This window comes from Misgurnus anguillicaudatus, chromosome 11 (genome assembly GCF_027580225.2).
Source record: "Misgurnus anguillicaudatus chromosome 11, ASM2758022v2, whole genome shotgun sequence".
NCBI classification, from domain to species: domain Eukaryota; kingdom Metazoa; phylum Chordata; class Actinopteri; order Cypriniformes; family Cobitidae; genus Misgurnus; species Misgurnus anguillicaudatus.
This window is the reverse complement of record NC_073347.2, coordinates 22,197,783-22,224,755: the sequence shown is the minus strand read 5'-3', so window position 1 is coordinate 22,224,755 and position 26,973 is coordinate 22,197,783. Positions and strand designations below refer to the sequence as shown.

Sequence of the window (26,973 nt, the reverse complement as noted above, 5' to 3'; positions counted from 1 at the left end):
TCCCTTCCAACAAATTTTGTTTGAAAATTTTAGTTTCTTGAGGGCTTAAACAATGATTGAAAATTGTTGCGGAGGATGAGAACATTTTTCTTATTATTGTCTCTGCATTTACCAATGATCACCAAATACCACATATATACTATACTATAACATGCACTGAAGCTTTTTATTTTTTAGATTTTTTAATTATAAATATTTCCATGTCAAAGAACCCAAATCCAGTCATGGACATGTTGCGGTAATGAAAATGTTCCCCTTAAATGTGGAAAAAAATCGTTTGTATGATGTCATTTGAAATCATGTGCAAAATAGTACATGAAGAGGTGTTTGTAACTGTATGCTTCTTATTTTGATACTCTTTGCATTTACTTTTTTATCAAAATGTTTCATGACACCTCATAAGTCTAATTTCGGGAGAATCACCCATATGTGTATTCTTGGGAGAAACAAAGGTGAACAGAGCATAATATATATCTAGGTCTCTTTGTTAATAACTTGATGGGCCTGACACCGATTTGGGAGTTAAGAGAGCGAGTCACAGTGTGTCATTTAATGGACTTAGCAAGTAAGTAGCAGGAATGTGTCAAATTTGACAGCTATCTGCTGGCATGTTTACAAAAGAATAGTGGAGGACTGACTTTTAAAATGTGCACATGAAAGAGAAAGAAATGCGATACTCTCGACGTGTCGTGTTCATGTAGTTTCGAGTGTAATTTTATATATTCATTAAGTAGTGGTGCTTGGTAAGGTTCATAGAGGGTGTTAGGGATTTGAACAAACGCTTGACCCCAATCATTAACTTTGCTGTGTAATTCGTAATGCCGTTTTGTGCTACAAACACGAATGATGCACGAGTGTGTGAGATGTGCTATTACTTTCTTGACTTTTCATTATCACCCTGCCAATTTCAAATCCCATATACTCACAATGAATGAGGAAAACCACTAGCAATGATCCGTAAAAGCCTAGCAAACACAATAGAAAAACACACAAACGCACAGACTCACACTCAAAACAACCGTACCAAATGCAAACTGTTGTTTGTCTCAGATATACCAAGACGTCATTCTTAAGGAGGTCTAATAAATTTATTTTCACAACCCAGAATCAGGCCTTTGCTAGCATTTTCTTGGTTATAGCCTAATTCAGGTTTAGTTAAATCACTTTGGCAGTATTTTATAATCAAAAGGTGATTAATGTGTTCATATCCATATGTTATATATGTTACACATACCTCTGCAAGACAAAACAGTAGCTGTTTTCTTCAATGTCCTGCCGAAGTGTTAACACTTAGGTGCTGTCGTTGACAGCAAACTCTAGGTGGCACACCAGACAGCCTTTGTGATCCGTTTTTCCCAAAAGGAGGTCTTCACTTGCCATTTTCTGGGATTGCAATCTGGAAATGTAGTACATGTATATATAAATATACATGCTAAAAGTATGTATATATATGTAAACTTGCATCACATTGTTTTTTTAAAATAAAAACACAGATACATACATGTGTACGTAAATGTGCATAGAGGCCACAAACCGGGAGGGTGAGACGTAAATACATTTGCATACACAAACATGGAGATGTAAATAAATATATGCACACACACACATAGACGCACGCGCATCCCTTCATGCTCCTTGTCTATAAATACCCTCTCCTCAGTGATGGCTGTCAGGCCCTGTAACCTTGGCTTCTCCACTAGTGCATTGATTTATGGTAGGGCTAGATCGAACCGACCTTGCACTTGGTCTCAAGCAGTATAAGTAATGGTGGGTCATCAGCAGTGAAACACTGAGCAGCCATCTTGGCCAGGACTCGCCTGTTGTCTTTGTCTCCATCTCTCCGTGTAGTCTCTACCCCGGGCATCGCCAAATGGACACGAGTGGCCTTCTGCTTTTGCGGCCATCATATAGAGACAGTGAGGAAAAGGCTAAACTGCAATAAGGATCACACGGCGGTCAGCTATAGCTCGCTTTAATTTCATGCCTAATTTCTCCCCGTGCTCAAAGAATTGATCTCTTTCCTCTGTCTCCCTAACCTCTGCCTGGCTGTCAGGAGCTCCAGTCGGACGGAGGCGAGGTTGGGGCCAGACTGCGGTCATCCATCACACACCTCCCTAGCCTTGGATTCACAGCTCGGCTCAGAGGAGGGCCGGAGTGATGAAAGCTAAACCGTACAATGAGCTTATTAGATCATCGTAAACTCAACAGGCCAGATTCATCAAACGAACACACGTTGCTAGGCCAAACTCATTCTGGGGTCACAAAATGAATCACAAACCAGCATTTCTTGATTAACGTTATTAACGTTCTCGTATTTTTGTATGTTTAGACAGACACTTATGTAAGGAACACCTGTGGTTCTTTTGCTTAATACATTTGCTGATTTATAGCATTTTTTGAAGGATGCTAAATGACTCGTTTTATTCTACGTTTAGTTAAAAAAATATTATATATATATATATATATATAAATATAAATATAAAATATTCTGTCAGGGTGATAATATTTTATTTTTTGTCTGTTAATGGTCTATTTAGTTTTTAAAATAATGCAACACCAATTTGAGAGTACTGATTAATAAAAAGCAAGATGTATTTTGAATGATTAATGATTAGGGATGCCTAACAATCATTTGCGACTAATCGTTAAATAAAAGTTTTTGTTTACATAATTTATGTGGGTGTACTGTGTATAATAATTCTGTATATATATAAATGCACACACATGCATGTATAATTTTAAGAAAAAAAAAAAATTATATATATATGTAAATTATATATAAATATAGGGCTATCCAAAGACTAATCGATCTCGATTAATCGCATACAAAATAAAAGTTTGTGTTTGCATAATATACTTGTGTTTATTTAGTGTAATTATTATGTATATATATATATATAAACACATACATATATAAATTTAAGAAAAATTTTGTTTATGTATAATTTTAAAATGTATATGTAATATAAAATAAATACACACACACACACACACACTCACACACACACACACACACACACACACACACACACACACACACACACACACACACACACACACGTGTTTGTATTTATATATGCAAAATAATTATACACAGTGCACATACATATATTATGCATACATTATACATATTTAATTTTGTATGCAATAAATCGCGATTAATCTTTTGACAGCCCTGATAAATATAAACATGTATATACAAATGCAAATATTTCTTAAACAGTGTTGGGAAAAGTTACTTTTAAAAGTAATGCATTACAATATTTTGTATATAAATTACTCCCCAAAAAAGTAAACTAAGTGCGTTACTTAGTTACTTTTCATGGAAAGTAATGCTTACGTTACTTTTTAGTTACTTTTGCGTTACTATTTCTAGTAATATTATAAGGAATATTATTACGTAATATTATTTATACATACTTATTATACAAAATACACCCACATATATTAAGTAAATAAAAACTTTTATTCTTCGGACGATTAGACGCATCCCTACTAATGATAGACAGATAGATGACCAGCATTGGCTCTCATATACATTTATGCATTTGGCAGTCACTTTTATCCACTGCATTTCAAGAAAGAATACATTTGTATCTGGGTTCAAACCCATGCAATGCTCTACCACTGAGTTACACAGGAGAACTAGCTAATAAAGGAAATGTTGCATTTAATTGCATTATACTGGTCATCAGTCACTGAAAACATGATACTACAACAATTCACAATCTTTTATTATATTAACAAAACAACATGTTAAATATAACTAAGTGACTTAAAGGAACAGTTTATTCAGAAATTATACTTGTCATCATTTAGTTACTATGTAACTAAGTACTTGTATAAATTGGACTAATTGAGTCGCTTATATGTATTCACTTTTATTGAAGAAATAAAAAACAGCCATAAAATTTCTTCTCTTTACTTCTCAAGTGACAGCAGTAGTGAGTAACAGTCTTGCTCTTCTCATCATGGTGAGTAAATAATGACACAAGTTTCATTTCTGGGTGAACTGCCCCTTTAAAGTAAAACAATGGTGGAAATATAGGTTTAGTCCCTTTCATGTCAGTAAGATCTGAAGGTTCTGTCAAAATGACAAACCGGCTCCCCTCTGGCTGCACAGCTCAGACGAAAACTACAAGCTTGGCACAATAAAAGCTCTTATATCATTCAATGAATCCTCAGGACACAGAGGGGCCATGGACGATCCTCTGGAGAACGAACTGATGGACGGAGCTTTGATAGGCCAGACTGCAATTTTCAGATGCTTGTGCTCTGTACCTCCTTCAGGCTTTGTGAGGATCCCATATTGTCACCAGCATGGACGTGACCTACTTACACGCGTTTAAATCAACAATAATCACACACTACTAAAGGAAACCGTTCTGAGGTCGATCTGCTTACTGCTCTGACGTGTCAGGTCATGTGATGACAAATTGGCAAGGTGACACAAGAAGATCGTAAGCGTTTTAATAAAGAGCATAAAACTATTTAAGCACCGTCGTATCATTTACTATCTAATCTGCAAGTCCTTCAGGAACATAACAAGCATTCAGCAGTAATGAAATCAGTGGGCACACAGACATCCGTGAAGAATGACGTACTCGGAGCACACCACTGACACACAGTCAATCCTTATTTACTTAATTGCATGGCAAGCGGTTCACACGAAGCTATTTGTCTCTCTGTCTGTCCCACTGTTTGTCAGGACGTTTCATCATTGGCAGGGTTTGCGTCTTTGCTCCCATCTGTGCCCGTCTGGATGTGGGAGCTGGCAGTAAGACAGCGCTCCCCATCACCGCCAGCGCAGTCTGCATCCCCGTCTTGCAGCCATAAATCCTGAAATAACGGAATGCAGGAACATTCGCTCCAGACTGTGCCGCCCCGAGTAAGAGAGAAACTGCACTACGCTTTCGAAAATAAAGGTTCTTCGCAGCGATAATAGAACCATTTTTGGTTCTACAAATAACCATTTCTACCTCTTCCCCTATTTATAATTTGAAGAACTATTTTACACCAAAAAGAACCAATGTAAAGGTTTTTTTATGTTAAAGTGTGATTTCGTGAGGAGGAAGGAGGCAGATGGATGAAAAAAAGAGTAAAAGAGCGAGAAAGAGATAAAGAAAGAGAGAATGCCTTTGGCTTCTCAGATCCAATTAGTCGGCCTTGTGTAGTCGCATCTCTCTCTCCCTCTCCTCGCCATCTTAATTGGAAGCCGGAGAGACCAGTCGAAATCGCATTAACAGAGGTCCTGACAGAGAGAACCATCAATCTTTTTTTATTACGGTGTAATGGGGGTTCTTGGGAGCCGCAATTCGATTTGTCACTGGCCTCGTTCGCTGATAACAGGCATTTGTCATCACTTTCCCTCGCCTTAATGTTATCATCTCGGGCCTGACAGCTGCCTCCATCCAGGGAGTCCCAGCGACACAGCACATCCGTCAACATAATATTTCCACGGCCAAGGGGACTGCTACAGCAATAAGCCACATTAAAGCACTTATGAGGAGAAAATCTGTTGTCATTAATTAAAATGTTGGAGAGAGCAGCAGGTCTTCTTTGTGAGGGTACTGCGCGTGTTTGTTTCTTTATGAGGTGACAGTGGGAGTGGAAGCGCAAAAATATTCTCCAGCTTCTCGCCTTTGTCATTATGACAAAATGTCGTTCCTTGACTCAAACGCACATCTATTCTGCAAGCGCATCACGACACATTGTGATGGCAGCGTGTGTATATTTTGGAATGTGTGAATGTTTATTTCAAAGTAATAATGATGTTTTAAATACAGATAAAGGTCATGCTGCATCACAGAGGGTCTGTAAATACAAACAAAATACCTTTACACTCGGATATGAACTGCTTGTGCACCTCGGTTCAGTTCCTCTTCAGGACACAAGGGGGCGGAGTTGAGCCTGTGGTGACAGGTGTGGGGCGACAGTAGATTCCTCTGCTGCTAATTAGACCAGCATCCTCTCCTCCTGCTGACCTATAGGACACAGACACTCATTCCATCAGGGGAGTCAATTCGGAGTGAAATATGAGCTCCCGTATTTAGCGCTGTGCAAGGTGCGTGACAACTAAAGGGTGACTTTATTTTACAAAGCTAGATTTTTGTGTGACTCATGTGGACTGAGCCATGCTCAATCTGCGCTCTCAGCCTCCGATGATATTGCGCTAAGATGCAATATAAGTGATATATGAGGCAACTTGCTTAATGCAAAATGTCAAGCAGATCTACAGCTAATGCTTTAGTCTAGGTTCTTCAAAGTCATTATATCCATAATACCAATGCTTCGTGATACAACTCAGAGTATCCCAAAAAAATAATACTAGTGCATGTAAGGTGAATTTGCATGCTGAGATACTATGTACTGAATTAAATGAAATATTTTTTGACCTTTGTAACATTCTGTCATCATTTACTCATCCTTATGTTGTTCTAAACCTGTATGAATTTCTTTTTTTCTGATGAACACAAAAGAAGATATTTTAAGAAATGATGGTAAACATACAGCAGTAAATGACATTGACTTCCATAGTAGGAAAACAAATATTTTGAAAGTATTGTGATAAATGATTAAGAAAATATTTTGATAAATTATTGTAAGCACACCGTTGACAGTACCCATTAAATTCCATCATATTTATTATTCCTACTATGGAAGTCAATGGTCACTCTCTGCTGTGTGTTTACCATCATTTCTCAAAATATCTTCTTTTGTGTTCATCAGAAAAAAGAAATTCATACAGGTTAAAAACAACATGAGTAAATGATGGCAGAATTTTAATTTTAAAGTGAACTATCCCTTTAACAAGTATGCAATTATGAATGTAATTTTTTTATACACAATAAAAAAACATAGTGAAACTACATCTGCCATGTTTCTATTGTCATGTGACCTGTGTGTTCGTTTTCCATGTGCTTACAACAAGCTACCCTTACAAAAATTACCCATGGTTTTATTGTGGTAAAAGTGTAGTACCATGTTTTTTTTGTGTATTGATTATTATCAGCAAAAACATGGTTTTACTACACTAACCATGGTTAACCATGGTTTTTGAAAACCATATTTGCCAAAACCATGGTTATTTTGTAGTAACCATGATTTTACTATAGTAACCATGTTTTTTTTGTTTTAACTGTAGTAAAACCATGGTTCATTTTCGTAAGTGTACATTTCTTGGAAATATCACTTACATTTGAAAATAGACGCTCTGCTTTTACAGATTTTAGTAGGCTATTTTAATTTATTAACTTTCTCACATACTCTTTTATACGTACTGAAGTTTCAGACATACTATTTTTGTATACTATCCACCTTTTCTCGAACGTGGAAGTGAGTGATGTGAGGTATTTCCTTTCCGGTCCGAGACTTCCGGTTCAATAGCCAGCCGGTAGAAAACAGTGTAGTGGGAGCACGCATAAAACATGATTTAAAGGGCCATGGCATGAAAATCTGACTTTTTCCATGTTTAAGTGCTATGATTGGGTCCCCAGTGCTTCTATCAATCTAGAAAATGTGAAAAAGATCAACCCAGTAACTTAGTTTTGGTAAACCGTTCTCTACAAGCACATGAAAAAATAGGCCGTTGAAATTTGGCTCTCCTTATGATGTCATTATAATAATACCACCCTTTAATCTGCACTATCCAACCACAGCACTGCCATTTACTGCAGAGAAAATCGCAATTGAGTTTTAATTGCAACAAACCACAATCATTGTGATCAGTGTTTGAATTTCATCAGCCCATTTGCATATTAAAGGACACACCCAAAACGGCACATTTTTGCACACACCTACAAAGTGGCACAATTTTAACATGCTATAATAAATTATTTATATGGTATTTTGAGCTAAAACTTCACATATGTGCTCTGGGGACACCAAAGATTTTTTTGACATCTTAAAAAAGTCTTGTGCCATGGCCCCTAAAACAGTTCATATTTACTACACCTGCCATGTATGAACCACTGTGAGGATGAAATTAAGAAGTAGCTTGATATATGAAGATATATTCAATCATGTTGTGTTGTTGATCGGAGGAGATGGGTCTTCAATGCCCAAATATAAAAGCACAGAGACATACTAGTATCTTTACAATGGGAAAGTCAGTCGAGTGTTTGTACATGGAATTTACCAAGACTTTGTGTTTTTAACTTTTTAGGGGCTGGTTTAAAATGTCACAACTGTCCCTCTGGTGTGAGTTTTTTTTAAACGGCAATTTTTAATGGACTTGTTTATGGCGACACGTCAAGCTTCACGCCGTCCGACACAGTCAGCACAGTATTTTTCTCATTAAAACACATTGTAAGTTATTTGAAAAAACCGTAATAAACATATAAAACTTCTCGATGTATTGAGTATTGTTTTCGTTTTATGAAAACATTATTACATCGCTTCAAACATTAACTAAGCAGATTATGTTGTATATATTCTGTACTGCAATGGCATTTTTTTAATAATATATAATAGCAGAATAAATAAATCCGCTAAATCAGCATATTTTTATCAGCATATTATTAGTTGTTTTTAAACAATTATTGTATTTATTGTTAACTGGCAGTTTCTATGAAAGGTTTTACTGGATGGATTTGTGAATACCGCCACATACACATTCAGTTCTTGTGCATGGTTTATGGTTAAAAGAAATGTTTTGTAGAGATTTACTGCGTTTGTATTAGCTATTATGGCAACCCCTAACTGACAAATTATGTCGGTCTTCTTGGATTTCATAATAAACATTAAACAGCCAGTCAAAACGGCACACTTGTGTCCTTTGCAATAGACTACCATTAGATTTAGTGGCTCACCGGAAGTCATAAACAGGAAAGCTCAAAGATGGCGGCACCCACATTTACGTCAAGAAACATGTGGATAGGCACTTTCAGCAGTAACAACATAAACAAACGGCTTTTGTGGAACAAGCATAACTTCCAGTAAACTTTCACCAAGAATCAATAACAAGAGTAGAGTAGTTTATCTCTGAAAAAAAGCAAAATTAACAAGTAGATTACCTTAGTTCAAATCATAGCTAAAGCGTATCAAAAACTTTACTGAGCTGACGTTACTGTGTACTACAATACATATAATGTTAACTACAGATTGGCTGCCAAACCACCCTCTTCACATAGCCGTGATCCATGATCGTCTTCTCTCCGCATCTTTAGGAAACCAAAACATTTGTTATTTTTGACGAGGTGTTTGTTCCAGATTTCAGTTTAGCCACTAGCCAGACCATTAAACAAACAGAGACCGGAAGTTAAGTTCCAGACACATAACGACAACAATGCGCGACGCACGTGCGTAAGATGAAACGTCAATAGTGTAAAAGGAGGTGATTACAGACTAAGGTTAAGGTTTTGGTTTTACTCAAAATACAGCAATTACTCAAGTCAAGTAGGACTAAAAGTAATGTATGCCATAAAATGAGTAATAGTAGCCTATGTACGTATATATATTTTATAATAATCAATATAATTATCTCAATATTAATATAATAAATTCATTTTAACAGTTTATTAGATGTTTATATTATCATTATCATTAGATATTTTAGAGCATACACCAAAGGAATTCTGTGAATTTATCTCTTTAGTAAAATAAACATTCGGTGTATCAGACAATGTTAACTTTTATATGCTCGCACATTGCATATAAAAGTAAACAAGAACATCTGCAGTGCTCATTTGAAAACTATTTTAAGAACATACAGACAAGAGTACATCTTCACCTTCGTGTTTTGCTCACGCCCACCACTGAACATCTGAAGTAGACAGTAAATCAGGAGCCCATCGACGGATTTTCTTCTTTATGTTCTTTAGACTGCAACAGATGTTTATGTTTTTACCAGAACTTTAACTCTGTTTCAACCCAAAAATATACCTCAGCCGTCTGCGTCCGCGCGCCGCCCGCATGATGCAATTTTCGTCATCATGAGGTTCTGTGGTCTTCCGCACAGCCCGTCCGCGTTCTCATGTGAAGTGAAACATTTAATTAATAACAAAAATGTTACCTCTTTTTCATTTGTTCAGATGACTTTGGATGTATTGTAAAAACATTTTATTTAATGTATGCAAAGTTGTATTTTGTATTGAATTTGCAATAAAAAAATAAAAAAGCACAAACCGTCCGCGTGCAGCCTGGTTGAGGCCGGTACGCGTACAACAGCGCATGCGCGAGAAAAGACATCATACACGTCTTTTTTGTTTAATTTTCATAAGCGACAATCATGGCAGCAAACTGAAAAATTTCAACTCAATCATTCAAACTGACTTACGAACCCATTTCGTTGTATTAATCCGTTGTAAATATCCAATTTTAAAGAGTAATTAATTAAGAGTAAGTTACATAATGCATGAGTAACTGGAGTAAAAGTATTTAAATTTACTCTTAAAGGCACATTTCTAAAATGTTACTGCAACGTAAGCAGCGGAGTAAATGTAGCTCCATCTCTGTTTAAGTTACTTTTTCATTTATATAGCAAAACATCATTAAACTTAAGGTATTCTAATGTACTCATTTTAACATGCTATATGCTTATCATATTCATAACATACTAGCAAGGGATTTTAAATCCTAATGGCCAACATTAATCTAAAAAATGTTTTCACATTTCTTGGAAGGTATAAAGTCCGTTAATACTTGTAGAAAATAGAAATTTAAAGATTGAGGGATTTTATGCAGTGCTGCCTTGGAAGTGCAGTAATTTCTCTTAAAATAAACTGGGAGAGTACAGCTGTGTGCACAACACTCCATTGAGATCCCATTTAAGCAGTGACCTTGAGCTTGGTGTTTGAAGACTGACCGAACAGAAAGCCAGACACAATTCAGCTCACAATTTCTCTTCTTGGAGCGGGAGACGCAGGAGTATGATATCATTAGTCTATGTGGGTCTCTTCTGGGGAGATCTGGAGAGGCTCACACAGATGGAGAGCATTGCCCAGGGGCTTGATAGACCAGAAACCCATGTTCACACATGCCTGAAATAAAAGAGGAAATACAATCTTCTATATGCACTTAGCCCTTTATAGAGATGTATATCCATAATCTGAAACAAATCTGGGACATTCCTTAAATATACTAATGCAGCAAGGTCTGCCTTATGGAGGGCACTATATTAAAGATATGTCTCAAAGGTGTATCCCAATATAGACCGTCATACAGATGTTTGGTATCCATAGGGAAAGGAAAGAGACTCTTCTCTTTAATTAAGCATTAAATCTGCCTCTTCAGTGAGTTAATGAAGCTCTTCTCTGACTGGCAATGGGGCTCTTTGGTGGAAACCAACAGTGTCTGTACCAAGATCCTGCTTTGTAAGCTTTATCACTCCACCCCCTGATGTTCTCCAAAAAATGGATTAGCACAGAGTCATTAAAACACTTTTATTTGGTGTGTTTTAAAGTTTTAAATACTTTTAGTACAACTGAAGTAAAATATAGTATATAAATGGTATATTATTATATAAGCTCTTCAGTTTGTTTGATCATATTTTCAACACTAACTATTGCAAACTCAGATCAAATACAGTATGTAGTCTAAGATTCATTACATATTTGACAGTCATAAACCAGCCACGAATTTACACCTGTGGCAGTTTTATATGGTATAAACCATAATAAAGCATATGTCAAGTACTTGCACTGGTAAGAACATTCAAAATAATCTTTAAAATAATCAAAATATGGTATAAACTCTCAAAGACATCATCCTTTAAAAAGAATTATATAAGGCCTATATACAGTATATGTATTTGTTATAATATAAACATACATGTTATTATATAAACATGATAAATAGCCTAAAAATGTAGTTTGCGATTTCATAATATTCTTGTCATAAAGTTCTCAAAAAACAAAACATATGTTTATGACACAAGGCATTATACAATGCTCTCAATGTTCATACTACATCAAACTACTGACAAAACTGGACAACGGATGGAAGAAAGTTTCTTTCAGTTTTTTAGGTCTAGTAAACCTACAATAAGCCAACAATACAACCGTTAATACAATATCTGCTTAACCATGACATTCAGACATGACATTGATTCAGGTGTTGTGCTTACATCTCAGATTTCTTAAGGTCCTCTCTGGCGTTATATTAGAGGTCAAGGACAGGAGGATGAGCTGTCAAATTCAAGCGAACCATTTTCAAGTGATCCATATCCATTCATCTTTTTCAGTTTGAGTTGGTCTGGGTGACCAAGGGCCAGACTCTCCTCCACAGCCTCTTTAGTTGCAAACATTTGACTAATCTCTACAAATGTCTTATTTTTAGTCTCAGGAATAACAAAGTACACATAGATGGCCACAGTCAAACACACGGCACAAAACACCAGATAGCAGTATGACCCAGCAGACATCTGTAATACGGAAAGAGGACACAACACAAATCAAATTTTGTTTTTGGAAAAACAGTTAAAGATTATTGGGTTTTACAATGCTTGACTTGAACAAATGTTCAAAGCAACCAGCAGTCAAAGTCATTTGAGATCAAGGAACCAAAAAACATTTAGTTATAAGAAACTCAAAACTTAATGTTGGCACAAAAAGCAACAGCATCTTAAACATTATAAAGGACCTCTGGGGAAAAATGTTTATGAGCGCTCTTAAAACAATTGGATTGGAAGAGACTGCGACAAATGGTTACAATACCTGCAGAAAAGGAAAGATGAAGCCGATAGTGAAGTTAGACATCCAGTTAAGAGACCCTCCAACAGTGTATGCAGCTGGACGATGAGATTGCTTAAAGAGCTCTGCTGTGATCAGGAATGGTACACCCGCTAAAACAAAAAAAACATTCGTACAAACATTATGTTTCTTTATCCTGCTCATTTTTTCTGAGGACTATCGTAGCAAAGCAAGACTGTGACTTGTATTTTTTTTACAACAGTTTAATTCAATGCATAATTCTGAATACATAAGCACAGGCATTTTAAACACATGCATGCATGTATGCATTGCTGCGCTGTTGTGCAACAGTTCTTAGTGAGAGAGCGATAATAAACAAGCTTTATGAGGAGCTTGTTATCTCAATATGCAGCAGGCAGAGATTGTTTCACTGCTTAAGTTCTAATCCCTTTTGGTTACAAGTGAAAAATAAGGAGGCACAAGGTGTTATTTCAAATGTAATGAATTCAGGAACAAGCCAAGCGATGGCTTCATTATTTGTGCATGATAATTGCAGCAGGAGGCGTGCTGCAGTTAAATTGATAAGGAACTCTGCTTGTAATTCATTGTTCATGCAGGATTTTGTCTTAAAAAGCCATATTCATCATTGTTTATGAACAATGAGCCATAAAAAATCCTAATTAAAGACGTAATTACACCGATTGAGACTGGGGCCTGAGAATGAATTATAGATTTTGGAGTTGGGTTGGATAATGCATCAACTCAGTAAAGCACTTGCAGTCTCATTCATCACTGCAACAGAGCTGCTCCTCTCTGCTCTTTATTGTGTGCATAAACTATGAATCTTACGATTACGGAAAAGTAATACAACAAAGTACACACGTTAACTTTAAAACTTTGAAACTCTTTTAAACTTATAAGCCATATCTTTCCCTCCTCAACTATATTGCCAAGTTTATATAATGTAGTTCAGTTAAAAGGCATTTAATGTGTAATGTGTCTGTACTATACACTGGTGCTAAATAGCACTAAAACTACTGTAAGTGCTAAATAGCATCTATGTCGCACCTATGTTAAACCATATGGTGCTATGTAGAACCATAAGTTGTGCTATAGCACCAAATATAGTTTTACTATCATAGGGAAACCACTTTAAGTGCAATATAGCATCTAAGTAGAACCAGTTGTGCTATAGAGATGCTATATAGCACTTAAAGTGGTTTCCCTATGATTACAAGCCAGTGAACCACTTTTAGAGCTATTAAGCCATAAAAAAAGTGTGTATCGTATAAATTAATACTCATAAATCTATGTTGACTACATTGTGTGCACATAATAAAAAAATGAAAATAAAATTGTTTCAAATGTTATGTAATATTTAAGCCAGTACTGTTGTATAATATTTGAAAATAAAATATTGAAATAAATGAAATATTAAATAAATTATATGTTAAATAATAAATGTAAAATACAGGTGTGTTTTCAATTTTCTTAAGAAATAATTAATGAATCACATAAATAGATTTTGCATGCTAAAAACACAGTTATTTTGCATTACCATGCCTTAATCCTTGTGCAATTTTGTACACATTTCCTCTGCAGAGCCTCTGCACTACTCTGCTATTCTGATAAATACACAACTAATTATCTATACGTTAAACATAAATAAAATTGTAATGTATTTTTATTTATAAATGCATGTAACATCCCAATACTTGGGACTGAACAGAGTAAACTGCAATTGCAGTTCAAAATTCTACCCCCAGGTGTCGCTATTTCACTATTTGAAGACATCATCTGGGAATTCAGGGTCAAAGAGCAGACAACTACTCATCCAATTGAAGCAGTTCTCTACTGATTGCATCTAAGCATGACTGAATGCGATGTAGCCGTGAATATTAGATTATTAAACATATTAAGTGAGTAAGATGTATGAAGAGCTTACCTGGCCCTATACAGAATCCAGCGATAATTCCAACCACACACCCCACGCTTACATACTTCATAAACGACACGTGTGTCTGCATAAAAAAGTATCAAAAACACCATCACTCATACTTACACAACTCTTTTTTCAACAGTGATTGTAATTACTGCATTGTATAGTCGACTTACTTGAAGAATGAGAGACAGTGTTATCCCAGCACAACACATTGCCATGAAGCCAAATCCCCCAATAATCAATGGCCTTCGCCCCAGACGTTCAATGGTGAAACACTGCAAGAAAAACAGAGATGTAACACAGAAACCCACAGACTGCACCACCTATCAGATTAATTAGTAACCGCTGAACTGAAAGGATGGCTTTTGGTGTTTTTCTGACGCAAATGGTGTGGAAGCATAAAGTGGAACCTTGTTTTTTCATTAAGTGCTGCTAAAATTGAGAGCTAAAGCTCTGTGCTGTTGACTTTAAGGCGGGTGCAGCTGACATAAGAATGAATAGCTGTAATTTTATAACCAATCTCCAGCCTTCCTCCCGTGTGCCATTCGCCTCCCAAGTGAGGACCAATTGACACTGACAGCAATGAGTTCTTCTGACTAACAGCATGCTTCCTCTTCTCCGGCTGCTGCTGGTGCATCACTAAATCCTGGCTAAGCAACGCAAGTGGGAGAGAGAGAGACGGTGTCTGGCCTTCATTACAGCTCTGAGATGTGACCCAAAGATGGAGCCGGTAAAAACAAGACACATCATTCTCTCTAATGCTCATCTTATCCAGTGTTTTTTTATGAGTGTCACTGCAGAGAAAATACATAACGCGAGCTGGGGAAGATTGAGGGGAAAGCAAAATGAAAACGATTGAGAAGTGGAAAGACGCTCTTCCTTTCCGCTGCTGTTCTCAGCTCTAGTGAACACACACCGCGTGATCTCTAATAAACAATTTCACGTCACTATAACCCCCTGTCAAATATGGTGAATTAGAATCATTTGGGACATCATGTGGGACGGGCAGCACAGGTTTTCACAAGCAGGTCTGTGTTAACATATTCTAGATTGGATGCCATGTAAGTCATAAAGAAACAATATTATAAACTTGTATCTAATGATTATATTTAATGTATTTATGCAATTAAATATGGACTGAAATAGTAAAGAATTTTTTTTAGTTTTTACCAAATGTGATTTACGGGATGGTTATCTACTGTATAAAGATACGAAAATTTACATACAGTACGGTGCAAAAGTCTTAGGCCACCATGCCAGAATTAGATTTGTTGTTTTTTCAATGTTATATAGTGATCATATATAATTGTTTCTCAGTCTCTTTAATAGAATACATCCTGAAAATACAGGAAATGTGTATATAGTATTAAAACAGTATAAAAATGTAAATTGATGTGTCAAGTTTAGGGTAAACTCTCCTTCCACTTGAGCAATCTTGATCTCTTAAACCTAAATAAAACTAAATCCTAATTTCTAATTTTAAAGAAATTAGTCTTTTTACTTCATTCTACTCAAAAACGCTCAAGATGTGTTTAGTGCCAAGAGAGGTCACACTAAACACGGACAATGCCTAAAGAAGACATTTACTCCTTAAAATAAAATTTTTCATTTTTTTGTACATTTTTCCTCTATTTTCTGTTTGTATCTTAATAAAATAGAGTGAAAAATAAATTTGTATAGTCATTAAAACTTCTAAAACCACAAGTGTTTTGCATAGTATTGTATACATTTATTTTTATAGTTATTTATTGTTTAAAAATATTAAATGAAGATTATTTTTATATTATATTTACAATACAATTGTATTGTTTAGACATTAAAATGACAGCAGGCACCATGTCATGGTGGCCTTGGTAACACAAGTCACATAATAAAGTAATCTGTCATATTATCATAAGGCAAATATAAACTTCTCTAATTTCCAGAAGTCTTAGATTATCAAAACAAAAAATTATTTTTAAAACAAGGCAAATTAGTCTAGCATAAATTAGAAAAGATTACAATCTTATAGATTCATCCATATTTATCACTAACAAAAATTTCCAAATGCCCCTGTAAACACTACCTGATGTGAAACTGTGATATATATATAAAGCATTTGATTTTGTAAAAGCATTATAATAACTCACCCCAACAAGGCCTGCAATAATCTCTATAGCCCCAGTTCCTACAGTGGTATACTGGATCTCAGGGGCTGGAATCCCAGCATTCTCAAAGATGTCGTTGGTGTAAAACCAAATCTGGAATAAGAGGAGAGCGATACAAGGATGAGAAGGTAGAGGCACATGAAGTAATTTTGGCTTGTACAGGTGGCATATCATGACTGTGAGCAGTAACGGTGTACAACACTTCAGATTCAATTTGAGAGCTGGAGGGCTGCGTGTGAGGTTAGGCAGGGGGGTAATCAGAGACAACACAGACGGTTTGAGAGCTGCTGGGAGTGTAGAGGACACACAAGGCCTGCTGCTCATGCTGAAGTCAGCCAAGACTCACCACCTGTCAGCCCCATTTACATTGACTGCACACATACACATTCACAAATGCACACACGCACGTGCACACACCCACACACGGTCACCTGCCTCCTAAGAGCCCTACAGTCAATGTCATTTAATATTTAAATTTGATCTCAAACCCCCATAGGGTAAACCAAGCTAGTCCTACTTTGATTTGACATCAACTGTGCTTTGACAGAATATAATGATGATTAAGAGGAATTGATGCTGTAATGAATCTCCGCAAACTTTTCAAGGTGTTAAAAAGAAGATTACTGACCTTTTTAACTTTGCAAATAAATTCATCAACTTAAAATATAAAGCAAAGACTGCCTGAACTGTCGGCTTATTTTATACTAGCATCTGTAAAAACAGGCTTAAATTGCATATTTGTATATTGTCATTTCGTTAATCGTCAGGGTAGGACACAAAGAAGTACATCCTCATGAAGGAAATCTGCAGTGCTACGTTGAGAAGACTATCATAGTCTAAAAAAGAATACACAGGGGATAAAATTGCTGACTGCTACTGCTTCCTAGAGCAGACCAATGCTGCACCCAAAATTATCATAGAAACAAATGTGATACAGCATTTTTCCATTTTCCTGCTTTATTTAACAGTGTCAGTAAATAGCCGATTTATCACCATTTAATATTTGTGACTCCATGGACAAAAAAAACCAACAGTCATCAGTAGCACGGGTACATTTGTAGAATTGCCAACAAAACACTGTATGGGTCAAAATTATACATTTTTAGGATATTAAGTAAATATCATATTCCATAAAGATACATACACATTTTTCAATACTTTTTAGATTTTTTGCACCTTTAAATTCCAGATGTTCAAATCTCGGCCAAATATTGTCCAATCCTAACCATCCATATATCAATAGAAAGTTTATTTATTTAGATGTTGAATATAAATCTAAATTTCAAATAATTGACCCATGTTACGGTACTTGTTTTGTTTTTGGTCCATGGTCACATTTTGCCTTTGTAAGGCAGAATTACTATGCCACCAAAAAACATATATCAAGATTATAATATACTTGCAAGAACATTTGTGGAAAAAAACACATTTGCATATTCCAGGTTTATCCTTCAGATTCCAGGTTTTTAAATGATGGTTATAAGAAATCTATACCGCTTTATTGAGATGAATCAGAAATCTTATTTATACCCCAGATATTATCAGCTGACACTGACACATACTGGAAAAATTATTGATGTTACCATCCATGGAAAATAGCTAAATGTAAAACAACCAGCTCTGACTTAAAATGAATTTATAGATTAATCAAAATTATAGCTGTCAAATCACAATAATCATCTTCATCACAATTAATAAAAAGCATCTCATTTGCTTGAGTAATTGCTTGTATTTATTGCTTTAGCAGGGCAGTGCAAATTATATTCCATAAACACATTCCTGAAAAAAGATTGTAATTTGCTAAGGTCTGTTGGGTAAAGAATGAGGTTCTGTCAGCTCTCTGCTCCTAATCATCTGAATAAATAATCTGCAGTAAAACTACTTTAGGAAAGTAACACCTTCCCAAAAAAATAATAAATAAGAGCCGTTTAGCCTTTTTCAATTCAGATCCATATAGACTGCTTTGCGGCTGGACTCATTCTTGATTTACTATGACTGACTTTAGAAAAAAATTCTGATAATAAAAACTTAAATGTCATACACTTCTGTTGAAAAGGCCCGCATTGCATGTGACATCACAGTTTGGTGGTGCTTTTACTGTACCAGTCTCATAAGCTTACCTTGGTCAACCAGCTTCATCGTTGAGAACATGCTGGTTGACTATTTTGCATTGACCTATGGTGAACCAAACCTCTTCTAACCAGCATAAATAAAGGTTAAGACTGTAAGTATCACAGTTTTAAAGATCTTACATTTATTTATTCATTTTATTTAAATATGTACCACATATACTTTATATGATCATAAAGCTTTCATAAAATGAACAGTAGCAAGACTGACATGGTTCTTAGAATTTGCGTCCATATGTAAATTCAACACAATTATATAATGTATAAACAATATTACAACTAAGCACTGAGGACCACCAGGGGTCCCCGGATCCCTCTTCGAGAACCCCTGCTTTAAAAGAAAACATAAGTGGTGTGCCACAAAACAATGGCACTGATATATTTTATGAAGATATTTCAGTTAAAGTTGATTTTAGTTAAGACACCTCATACATGCATTTTCATTTGAAATAAGATTTAAGCCTTGTTTGTGAGACCGGCCCCAGTGTAGTCAGTTTTATATCTTAACCAGGCCTTACCGCATCAATACCAGAGAGCTGCATGCCGATGTTGATAACCACCACAGAAAGGACCTGCCAGCGAACAGTGTGGTCCAGTAGCAGCTGCCAGACAGATATAGTCTCCATTGATGACAGAGAGCGTTGCTCCTCCTGCATCTCCTCTATCTCTTCCTGGATGTTACACTTGGCCCTGTACCATTTCAGAGCTGCACCAAACAGAACACAAGCTAATGGTTTCATGCACATCTGTATCAGGGATTTTCACATTAAAGGGCCACTAGTTTAGCTATGATTACTAGTTTTCATGAGTTATGTTTCCCATAAAGCTAATAATTAGATTAAACTTTGTGACTACAAGAAAGGATCACTGTAAAAGAAACTTTGCCATGCAGACGCAAGGGATTTCTGCATTTCTAAAATAAACTACTAAACATAACAGCTAAATTAAACACATATACTAAATTTATATCATATGCATTTGTGGCAGAAGCAAACAACATACATCTTAGTATGATTTAGGCCAGCAAGATATTAAAGGGACACTCGAAAATAGGCTCATTTTTCATCTCCCCTAGAGTTAAACATCTGAGTTTTAAAGTTTTGGAATCCATTCAGTCGATCTCCGGGTCTGGCGGTACCACTTTTAGCATAGCTTAGCACAATTAATTGAATCTGATTAGACTATTAGCATCGCTAATTAAAAGGACTATTTTTGTGTGCTGCATAATATTATTGTGCCTGCTGCAGCCATGATACGGCAGCAAAGTCCTTGATTATTACGCCAGAATAAGAGTATAGTTCCTAGCCATATCTGCCTAGAAAATCGCAAGTTTAAATTTTCTGTCTTAGTACACGATGCAACCACAGAAGAGTCAAGCTTCAAATAGGAAAAATACCGAAACTCTTTGGTAATTCCAAAACGGTAGAAGTAAAATGTTTCAATCTAGGGGAGCTGGAAAATTAGCCTATTTTTTTTTTAAAAGTGGAGTGTCCCTTTAAGAGATGGTTTAGGACCACACTGAATTTTTTTCTTGCTTGACACATAAACTCTTCTAAAATAATGCTTAAAACATGAAAAACTGATGTATATCATATACTGATATAATTTGACAAATGCAGGTATGTTGTTAGGATGCGATTATCATTCTATTAAGTGCAAGATTTATCTTCAGAAACCTCACCAGTGATAGTGGCATGAACATTGTGCTTCTCAATCAACAGGTAACGTGGACTTTCTGGAAACCATGGCAACAGCATCAGCTGGATAAAGGTGGGGACAACCACAAGGGAGAGAAACAGTGGCCAATGCTCCTCCTGCCAATCAAAGAAGCACAAATAAAATATTACACAAAGCCCATAACTCACTGCTTTACAATACATTTATATTAACCAAATGTAATGTATGATGTTAAATAGATTTCTGTATTACTCAGTTTTACCTTTCCTAAAAGTTCATGCAGGCCCAGGATTTGAGCTGAAAAAACTCCAATGCAAATGAATATGCTGGGCACGAGCCCCAGAAAGCCTCTTAGGTTTTTAGGAGCAATTTCTCCAAGGTACATGGGCACCACACTGAGAGAGATACCTGAGAGGAAACACAGAGATCATTTAGGTTTTAAAAAAGCCACGATTTGTAAATCATGTTTGTTTTCTTTTCAGCTGGGGCATACCTGAATGTATCCCCGTTACAAAACGACCAACGATGACCATTTCAGGTGAGCCACAGATCCTGCTGAATCCCATGAGCGTTCCCGCTAGGAACACCAATACAGTGGAGTTCACCAGTGTTCCTCTCCTGCAAAAGCAAACACCATGGAGTCCTGTTCTGGCACTGTTCATTAACCTGGGACAGTCATGCTCAATAGCCAGCCACCTGGGAGTTTAACTATCAAAACCAGATAACTGATGTTCCATGACAGTGCTGCTGGGTGAAATAGCGGCCTTCCTTGATTAGTTCTATCAAGTTGTAAACTTTCCCCCTGATTTACAGATGGCTGCATCGTGTTCTGCGTTATGATCACTTCACTGCTATAAAACATTTTGCAGGACTGAAATTGATTAGAACAATAAATAGGATCATGAATCATCGTCTTTCATTTGCATTTAAATGTCTGCAGTCAAATCTTGTGGCGCCACTCATAGACACTCACATCATATAGAAGTTCCAGAGTCCTTGAAAAGCACAAAATAAAAGTCTAAGCTATGGCTAACAGATTGGATATGGTCAAGACTGGATTATGGATCAGGACAGAGCCCCGGGGCCTCAGATTATCAGGGGCCTCTACAGCCTCACAACCAGAGATTTCCAAAGAAAGCTTGACAGGTTTAATGCATGGACTCTCCCTACAATAGTTTACAGTGCAAGCTAGAGGCCCTGGCTACTACTTGCCAAGTGTATTTCCAAATTCCTTTTGACAAATCACCCTTATGGCTTAAAGTAGGATATGGAAGAAGAAATAATGCTTCATTGAGGGTCTATCAGAAAGCTCGGTTTCTAAACAAAAGGATCCTTTCAAAGTTATTTAAAAACTAACTGCAGCTGTGCTCATTTGAGAACCTTAGGAGATACAAGAACAAAGAAGCTTATCCTTTTCCAAAGAGCAAACCAGGCCATTTACAAGGCAACGCCAAGGTTGTTTTGTGCGGTCAGAGAGGTCACGTGGGGTGACAGATGAGAAACAATCCACCTCAGTGGCCTTGGCACTCTGAGGAATCCCTGGCAGAGTGACCACACCATGCCAGATGTTATGGGTCTTCTCCTGACTTACCTTCCAAATTTGGTGACCAGGGTGCCAACCATCAAGGAACCGATGAGGCCTCCAATTGCAAACACTGAAACAGTAAGTGAATACATGAGGGTAAGGGCCTCCTCGTTCAGTCCGGTTCCATTTCGACTTATCACCGTTTGGTTATAGAAGTCTTTAATGTACTGTCAGTGACAAAGAGAGAGATAGATAGAGAGAGAGAGAGAGAGATAGAGAGAGATATTAGATATGGCCTGAACTGTGGAGAGTGCCCTATACCATGCCTTACCAATGCCATGAGTAAAAAAAAACAATGACAAAGACAAATGATGAAATATTAGATCTTTATATGTAAATGTCCTGTTAACTGGACATAAAAAGGTGGAAAAAGGGGTTTTCATATGGATGTCATCAGTTTTGATTCTCCAAAGAACCCGTTTATTAAAAGTTCTTCAAAGAAAAATTTCTTAACTACATTTTTAGTCCGCAGAACCTATATTTATATATAATTACTATATTTTAAGCTGTAGTTATCCACTACAAACCTTTCTCTGTTCAAGTTCTAATTGAGCTTTGATATTTAAGGTTCTATATGGAACCATACACTCCAAAAACAAATGGTGCCAAATAGAACCAAAGTGGCTCTTGGCTCGTAATAATAGAGGAACCATTTTAAGTGCCATATACAGTAGCACCAATGAAGTACCTGTGTAGCACCGTTGTAGAAGCATATTGTGCTATGTAGACTCATGTGTGGTGCTATTGTGGTGCTATATGACCCCCGTATGGTTCTTCATAGGTGCTATATAGCACTAAAAATGGTTCCTCTATGATTATGAGCGACACTGCAAAAATGACGTTCTCACTTAGTATTTTTGTCTTGTTTTCAGTAGAAATATCAAAAAAGATACTTTTCCTTGATGAGCAAATAAAATAAGTCTAGTTTTTCGACAAAAAAATATACAATTTAGGTGAATTTGTGCTTGAAACAAGCAAAAATATCTGCCAATGGGGTGAGAAAAAAATCTTGAAATAAGATTTCGTTTTTCTTAAACACTTAATTCAAGCAAATGTATCACCCCATTGGCAGATATTTTTGCTTGTTTCAAGCACAAATTCACCTAAATTGTATATTTTTGTCTTAAAACTAGACTTATTTTCTTAGGTAATTTTGCTCATCAAGAAAATACATCTTGATTTAAGTATTTTGAGATATTTCTACTGAAAACAAGACAAAAATACTAGGTTAGAAAGTCATTTTTTGCAGTGCAAGAACAGCTTTTACTGCTATTTAGCACCATTTGTTTTTAGTGTGTACAGCCCAACAAAGTACCCTAAAGAAACAATGTAAGTTGGATGGCATGAATGCCAAGTTGACAATTTTGAAATAATTATCTATTTAAACACATTTTTTCTAATTTAACACATAAGGAATTGTAAAAAGTGATTCATGCAGCTTGTGTAGACCTATGTACCTTAAACAGTGATTCTTTAAAATTATCAAATTCAATAGTCACTTTTCTTACTAAAGTTTATAAGTTTCAAAGCTTCTATTTAGTATGTCACGTATTTAGTATGTTTTATTGACTTACATGCCTCTGTCTTATGACAAGAAATGCTTAAACTAATCCTATGTCAATTTAAGGTCACACCTAATTAAATTCGAGTGTATCCAGATTTTCCATTTCAAATTAATTTAATCCGAAACACTTATAAAAAAGGAAAGTGTGTGTGACACTCCAATCAGTAAAGGACACCTATTTAATAATACTGAACTAAAATGATAAGGTTAAAATCAACTATTGTTGACACTTTTCATTGTGCTTCTGCTTCAAAATATATACGATTTCTAATCTATGTTTGGATTTTTGTTTTTGAATCATCTTCATTAGAACATGATGTTTCAAGAAAAAACAACACAAAACAAAGCCACTTAAGTAGGGTATATAACAGCCAGTCAGGAGACAGGAAAATTTAAATATTTTCATCATTAACAGGCTAATGGGGCAGGGCAAATAGGTCCCTACTTATATACATGAAGAGCTGCTAGAGGCAACCACTGCAGCACAGAATGCCTGACAAGCCAAGATGAACAAATAACATCTGAGTCATCTATAAAAAAACATGAAAGTAAGGCTTCAACTCTTTGTTTCTAAGTTTCTGGGGGGGAAAAATAGAAAAAAACTCATTATGTCCCATGCCCAGTGCATTTTGCTGTGCAAAACTTCTCTCTAGTTAAAATTATGATAATCATTTGATACCATATACTGTATAAATTACTATAAAAATGTTTAACTTTTTTTTTAAATATTAGTATCCCAGAAATCCTATAAGAATTCACAGTCTACAACAAGAATGTATAGAATGTATAGAGCCATGTTAAGTAGGCTAAATTCCCTGAAATCCTGCCTCAGTAATGCTTCTGTTCAGGTCACTGTGTTTGTTCTCTCTCCCAACCTACTGTGAGGCAATGCTATAAACTTGCACCACTCTGCTGAAAGTCAATGAAAAGATACATTTGAAAAACTTAAATTTTTTTGATTTAATTAGCTATTTTGGACAATTAAGATACTAAATCATGTCACTACAGTACTTACCAGAGCGGGAGAGTTGACTACAGCTAGATTGTATCCATATAGCATAGAGCTACCGAAGGAGGTGAGGAAAGCCACTGCCAGCAGGGATGAGGTAAGGTGCTATTAAAGGGAAAAATTGGTGACAAAAGTGTCGTCTATTAAGCTTAGTTGTAGGATGCAGCATACAAAACAACATGCAGGCAGTTACAAAACAGTAAATGATTTTTTTTATCACCAAATCTACTGATGTATAGAGAACATTAAAAAGTCCTTCAGGAGGTTTAATTAATTACTAAATGAATGTTTTTAGTGAAAGCATATATTTAGAATAAAAAATATATAAAACACAGAAAAAATATATTTAAAGCGATACTCCAGCCAAATACCACAATTACCCCATGATGTACTCACCCTCAGGCAATCCGGGATACATATATCCATCATCTTTCAGACAAATATATTTGGAGTTATTTTAGTAAATGTCCTCGCTTTTCTAAGCTTATAATAGGAGAAAACATGGATCAGGGAACAACTTCTGACTTTGAGCCCCAAAAGTGCACCTATCCTTCACAGAAATAATCCACATGGCTCTAAGGGGTAAATAAAGGTATTTTGTGGGTATGAGATGAGAATGAGATAATGTATATAATATTACAGCTAGATATTGGATATGGATATTTTTCTTATACAATCGCATCGATTACCCACAGAAGATCTTTATTAAAGGGCTAGTTCACCCAAAAACGAAAATTCTGTCATCATTTTACTCACTCTCATGTTGTTACAAACCGTATAAATTTCTTTGTTCTGATGAACAAAAAGGAATATATTTTGAGGAAAGTTTGTAACCAAACCGTTCGTGGACACGAACACCATTGACTTCAATAGAGAAATAAAAGAATACTATGCAAGTAAATGGGGCCTACGAACGATTTGGATACAAACATTTCTCAAAATATCTTCCTTTGTGTTCATCAGAACAAAGAAATTTATGCAGGTTTGTAACAACATGAAAGTGAGTAAATGATGACAGAATTTTCAATTCCTCTGTGAAGGATGAATGCACTTTTTTTGGGTTTAAAATCAGAAGTTGCTCCCTGATCCGGTTTACTACCACTATAAAGCTTTGAAGAACATGGACATTTACTAAAATAACTCCAAAGGTACTCCAAATGAAGGATGATGGACATATGTATCTCGGTTTGCTTAAGGGTGAGTACATCATGGGGTAATTCTGATATTTGACTGGAGTATCCCTTTAATCTCAGGAATATCGATTGGGGTGGGTTTACATTTATATGCTCTTTTATTTTTTTTGCTTGGGATAGCAAATATTACTGTATCTAATGTTTATGCCAAACCAACAAATACTCCAAAATGTTCTATTCTATTCTAAATGTCAAGTCAGAAGAAAAGAGAATAGTTCTTTCTCATGTGAGACATCACAGTATTCATTTCATTTCAGATCATGAGTAGGAAAACTTAATTTGTTCTTATTCTGACCACTTAATAGGCCTGCACGTGAGGAAAGATCCTGACAAAATGTCTTGTGACATCAAATTATTTATTTTCTTTCCTACTCACAGTTTAGTAAAGGACATCACTATATTAAATAATACAGATATTATTTAACTTTTCGGAACCTATTACAAACCTTTATCCACCAAAATTGAATTGTCTAGTAAAATGTAACTGTAATATATAGTATTAACACATGGTTTAGATTAGTCCAGGACTTGGCCTTAGTTATATTAGGACATTAGTTTTTACAAACGTTACCTTACAAAAAAAAACATTTTTACAAAAATTACACTGATATATTTTAAGATATGTCAGCGCAAGCAGCCAAAACATACATTTCAGTCTGGGACTAGACCATAAGCCCTGTCTGGGAAACCGACCCAATATGTCATGTTTTAACTAACAGTTACAAAACTCATTTTAAAGTACTGCAGAGCATATGCACAGTATAATAAGCAACTTACACAACTAACTTAGATACCCAAATAATAACAACAACACAGAGCTATTACAAAACGACAGTTCAGTGAATGGTAAGTGAAAATACTACACTTACCGATGTTTTTGTGCCTGTCGTCGTAATTAAAACTTCTTCAGCCATTTTCTATTTATTTATTCAACAGATCTTGATTTAAAGAGTACATGTAAAGTTTACTTTGAACTTCCCGTCTTTTGGGGCCACCGGTTGAGCACCGACTTCATCTTGACACGAGGGCGTGGTCATATTGGATCGACGACAAACGGTTGGTTTGATAAGCAATGCGGTCCGCCTCTCATCCTCACTA

The 26,973-nt window shown here is 35.9% G+C and overlaps 2 protein-coding genes across 3 annotated transcripts in view; both read right to left on the bottom strand.

Moving 5' to 3' along the window:
- Positions 1 to 9,876, bottom strand: part of fgf8a (fibroblast growth factor 8a) — a 39,312-nt gene extending 29,436 nt beyond the window's left edge. For both annotated transcript variants that reach the window (XM_055169893.2, XM_055169894.2), the window contains exons 1-3: positions 9,731 to 9,876; positions 5,836 to 5,984; positions 1,235 to 1,396 (exon numbers count right to left, since the gene is read on the bottom strand). The gene's annotated coding sequence lies outside the window, so the exon portion shown is untranslated. The remainder of the gene's footprint in view (positions 1 to 1,234; positions 1,397 to 5,835; positions 5,985 to 9,730) is intronic.
- A 1,490-nt stretch (positions 9,877 to 11,366) lies between these two features.
- slc2a15a (solute carrier family 2 member 15a) lies at positions 11,367 to 26,885 on the bottom strand. The gene is made up of 12 exons (XM_055170445.2): positions 26,745 to 26,885; positions 24,689 to 24,787; positions 22,116 to 22,276; positions 21,018 to 21,142; positions 20,787 to 20,932; positions 20,529 to 20,661; positions 19,366 to 19,553; positions 16,701 to 16,811; positions 14,745 to 14,846; positions 14,575 to 14,650; positions 12,654 to 12,781; positions 11,367 to 12,361 (listed from the first exon to the last, which is right to left on the bottom strand). The coding sequence occupies exons 1-12, from the start codon at positions 26,787 to 26,789 to the stop codon at positions 12,107 to 12,109; spliced, it is 1,569 nt and encodes a 522-aa protein (XP_055026420.2). The 5' UTR covers positions 26,790 to 26,885; the 3' UTR covers positions 11,367 to 12,106.
- Positions 26,886 to 26,973: the final 88 nt, after the last annotated feature.

Excerpts from the sequence above, each read along its gene's own strand:
- slc2a15a (XM_055170445.2), bottom strand. The coding sequence starts at position 26,789 with ATGGCTGAAGAAGTTTTAATTACGACGACAGGCACAAAAACATCG. Across the intron at positions 22,277-24,688 it reads TAGTCAACTCTCCCGCTCTG|TACATTAAAGACTTCTATAA; the intron begins GTAAGTACTGTA and ends TGTCACTGACAG. Across the intron at positions 14,847-16,700 it reads TTATTGCAGGCCTTGTTGGG|TGTTTCACCATTGAACGTCT; the intron begins GTGAGTTATTAT and ends TTTTTCTTGCAG.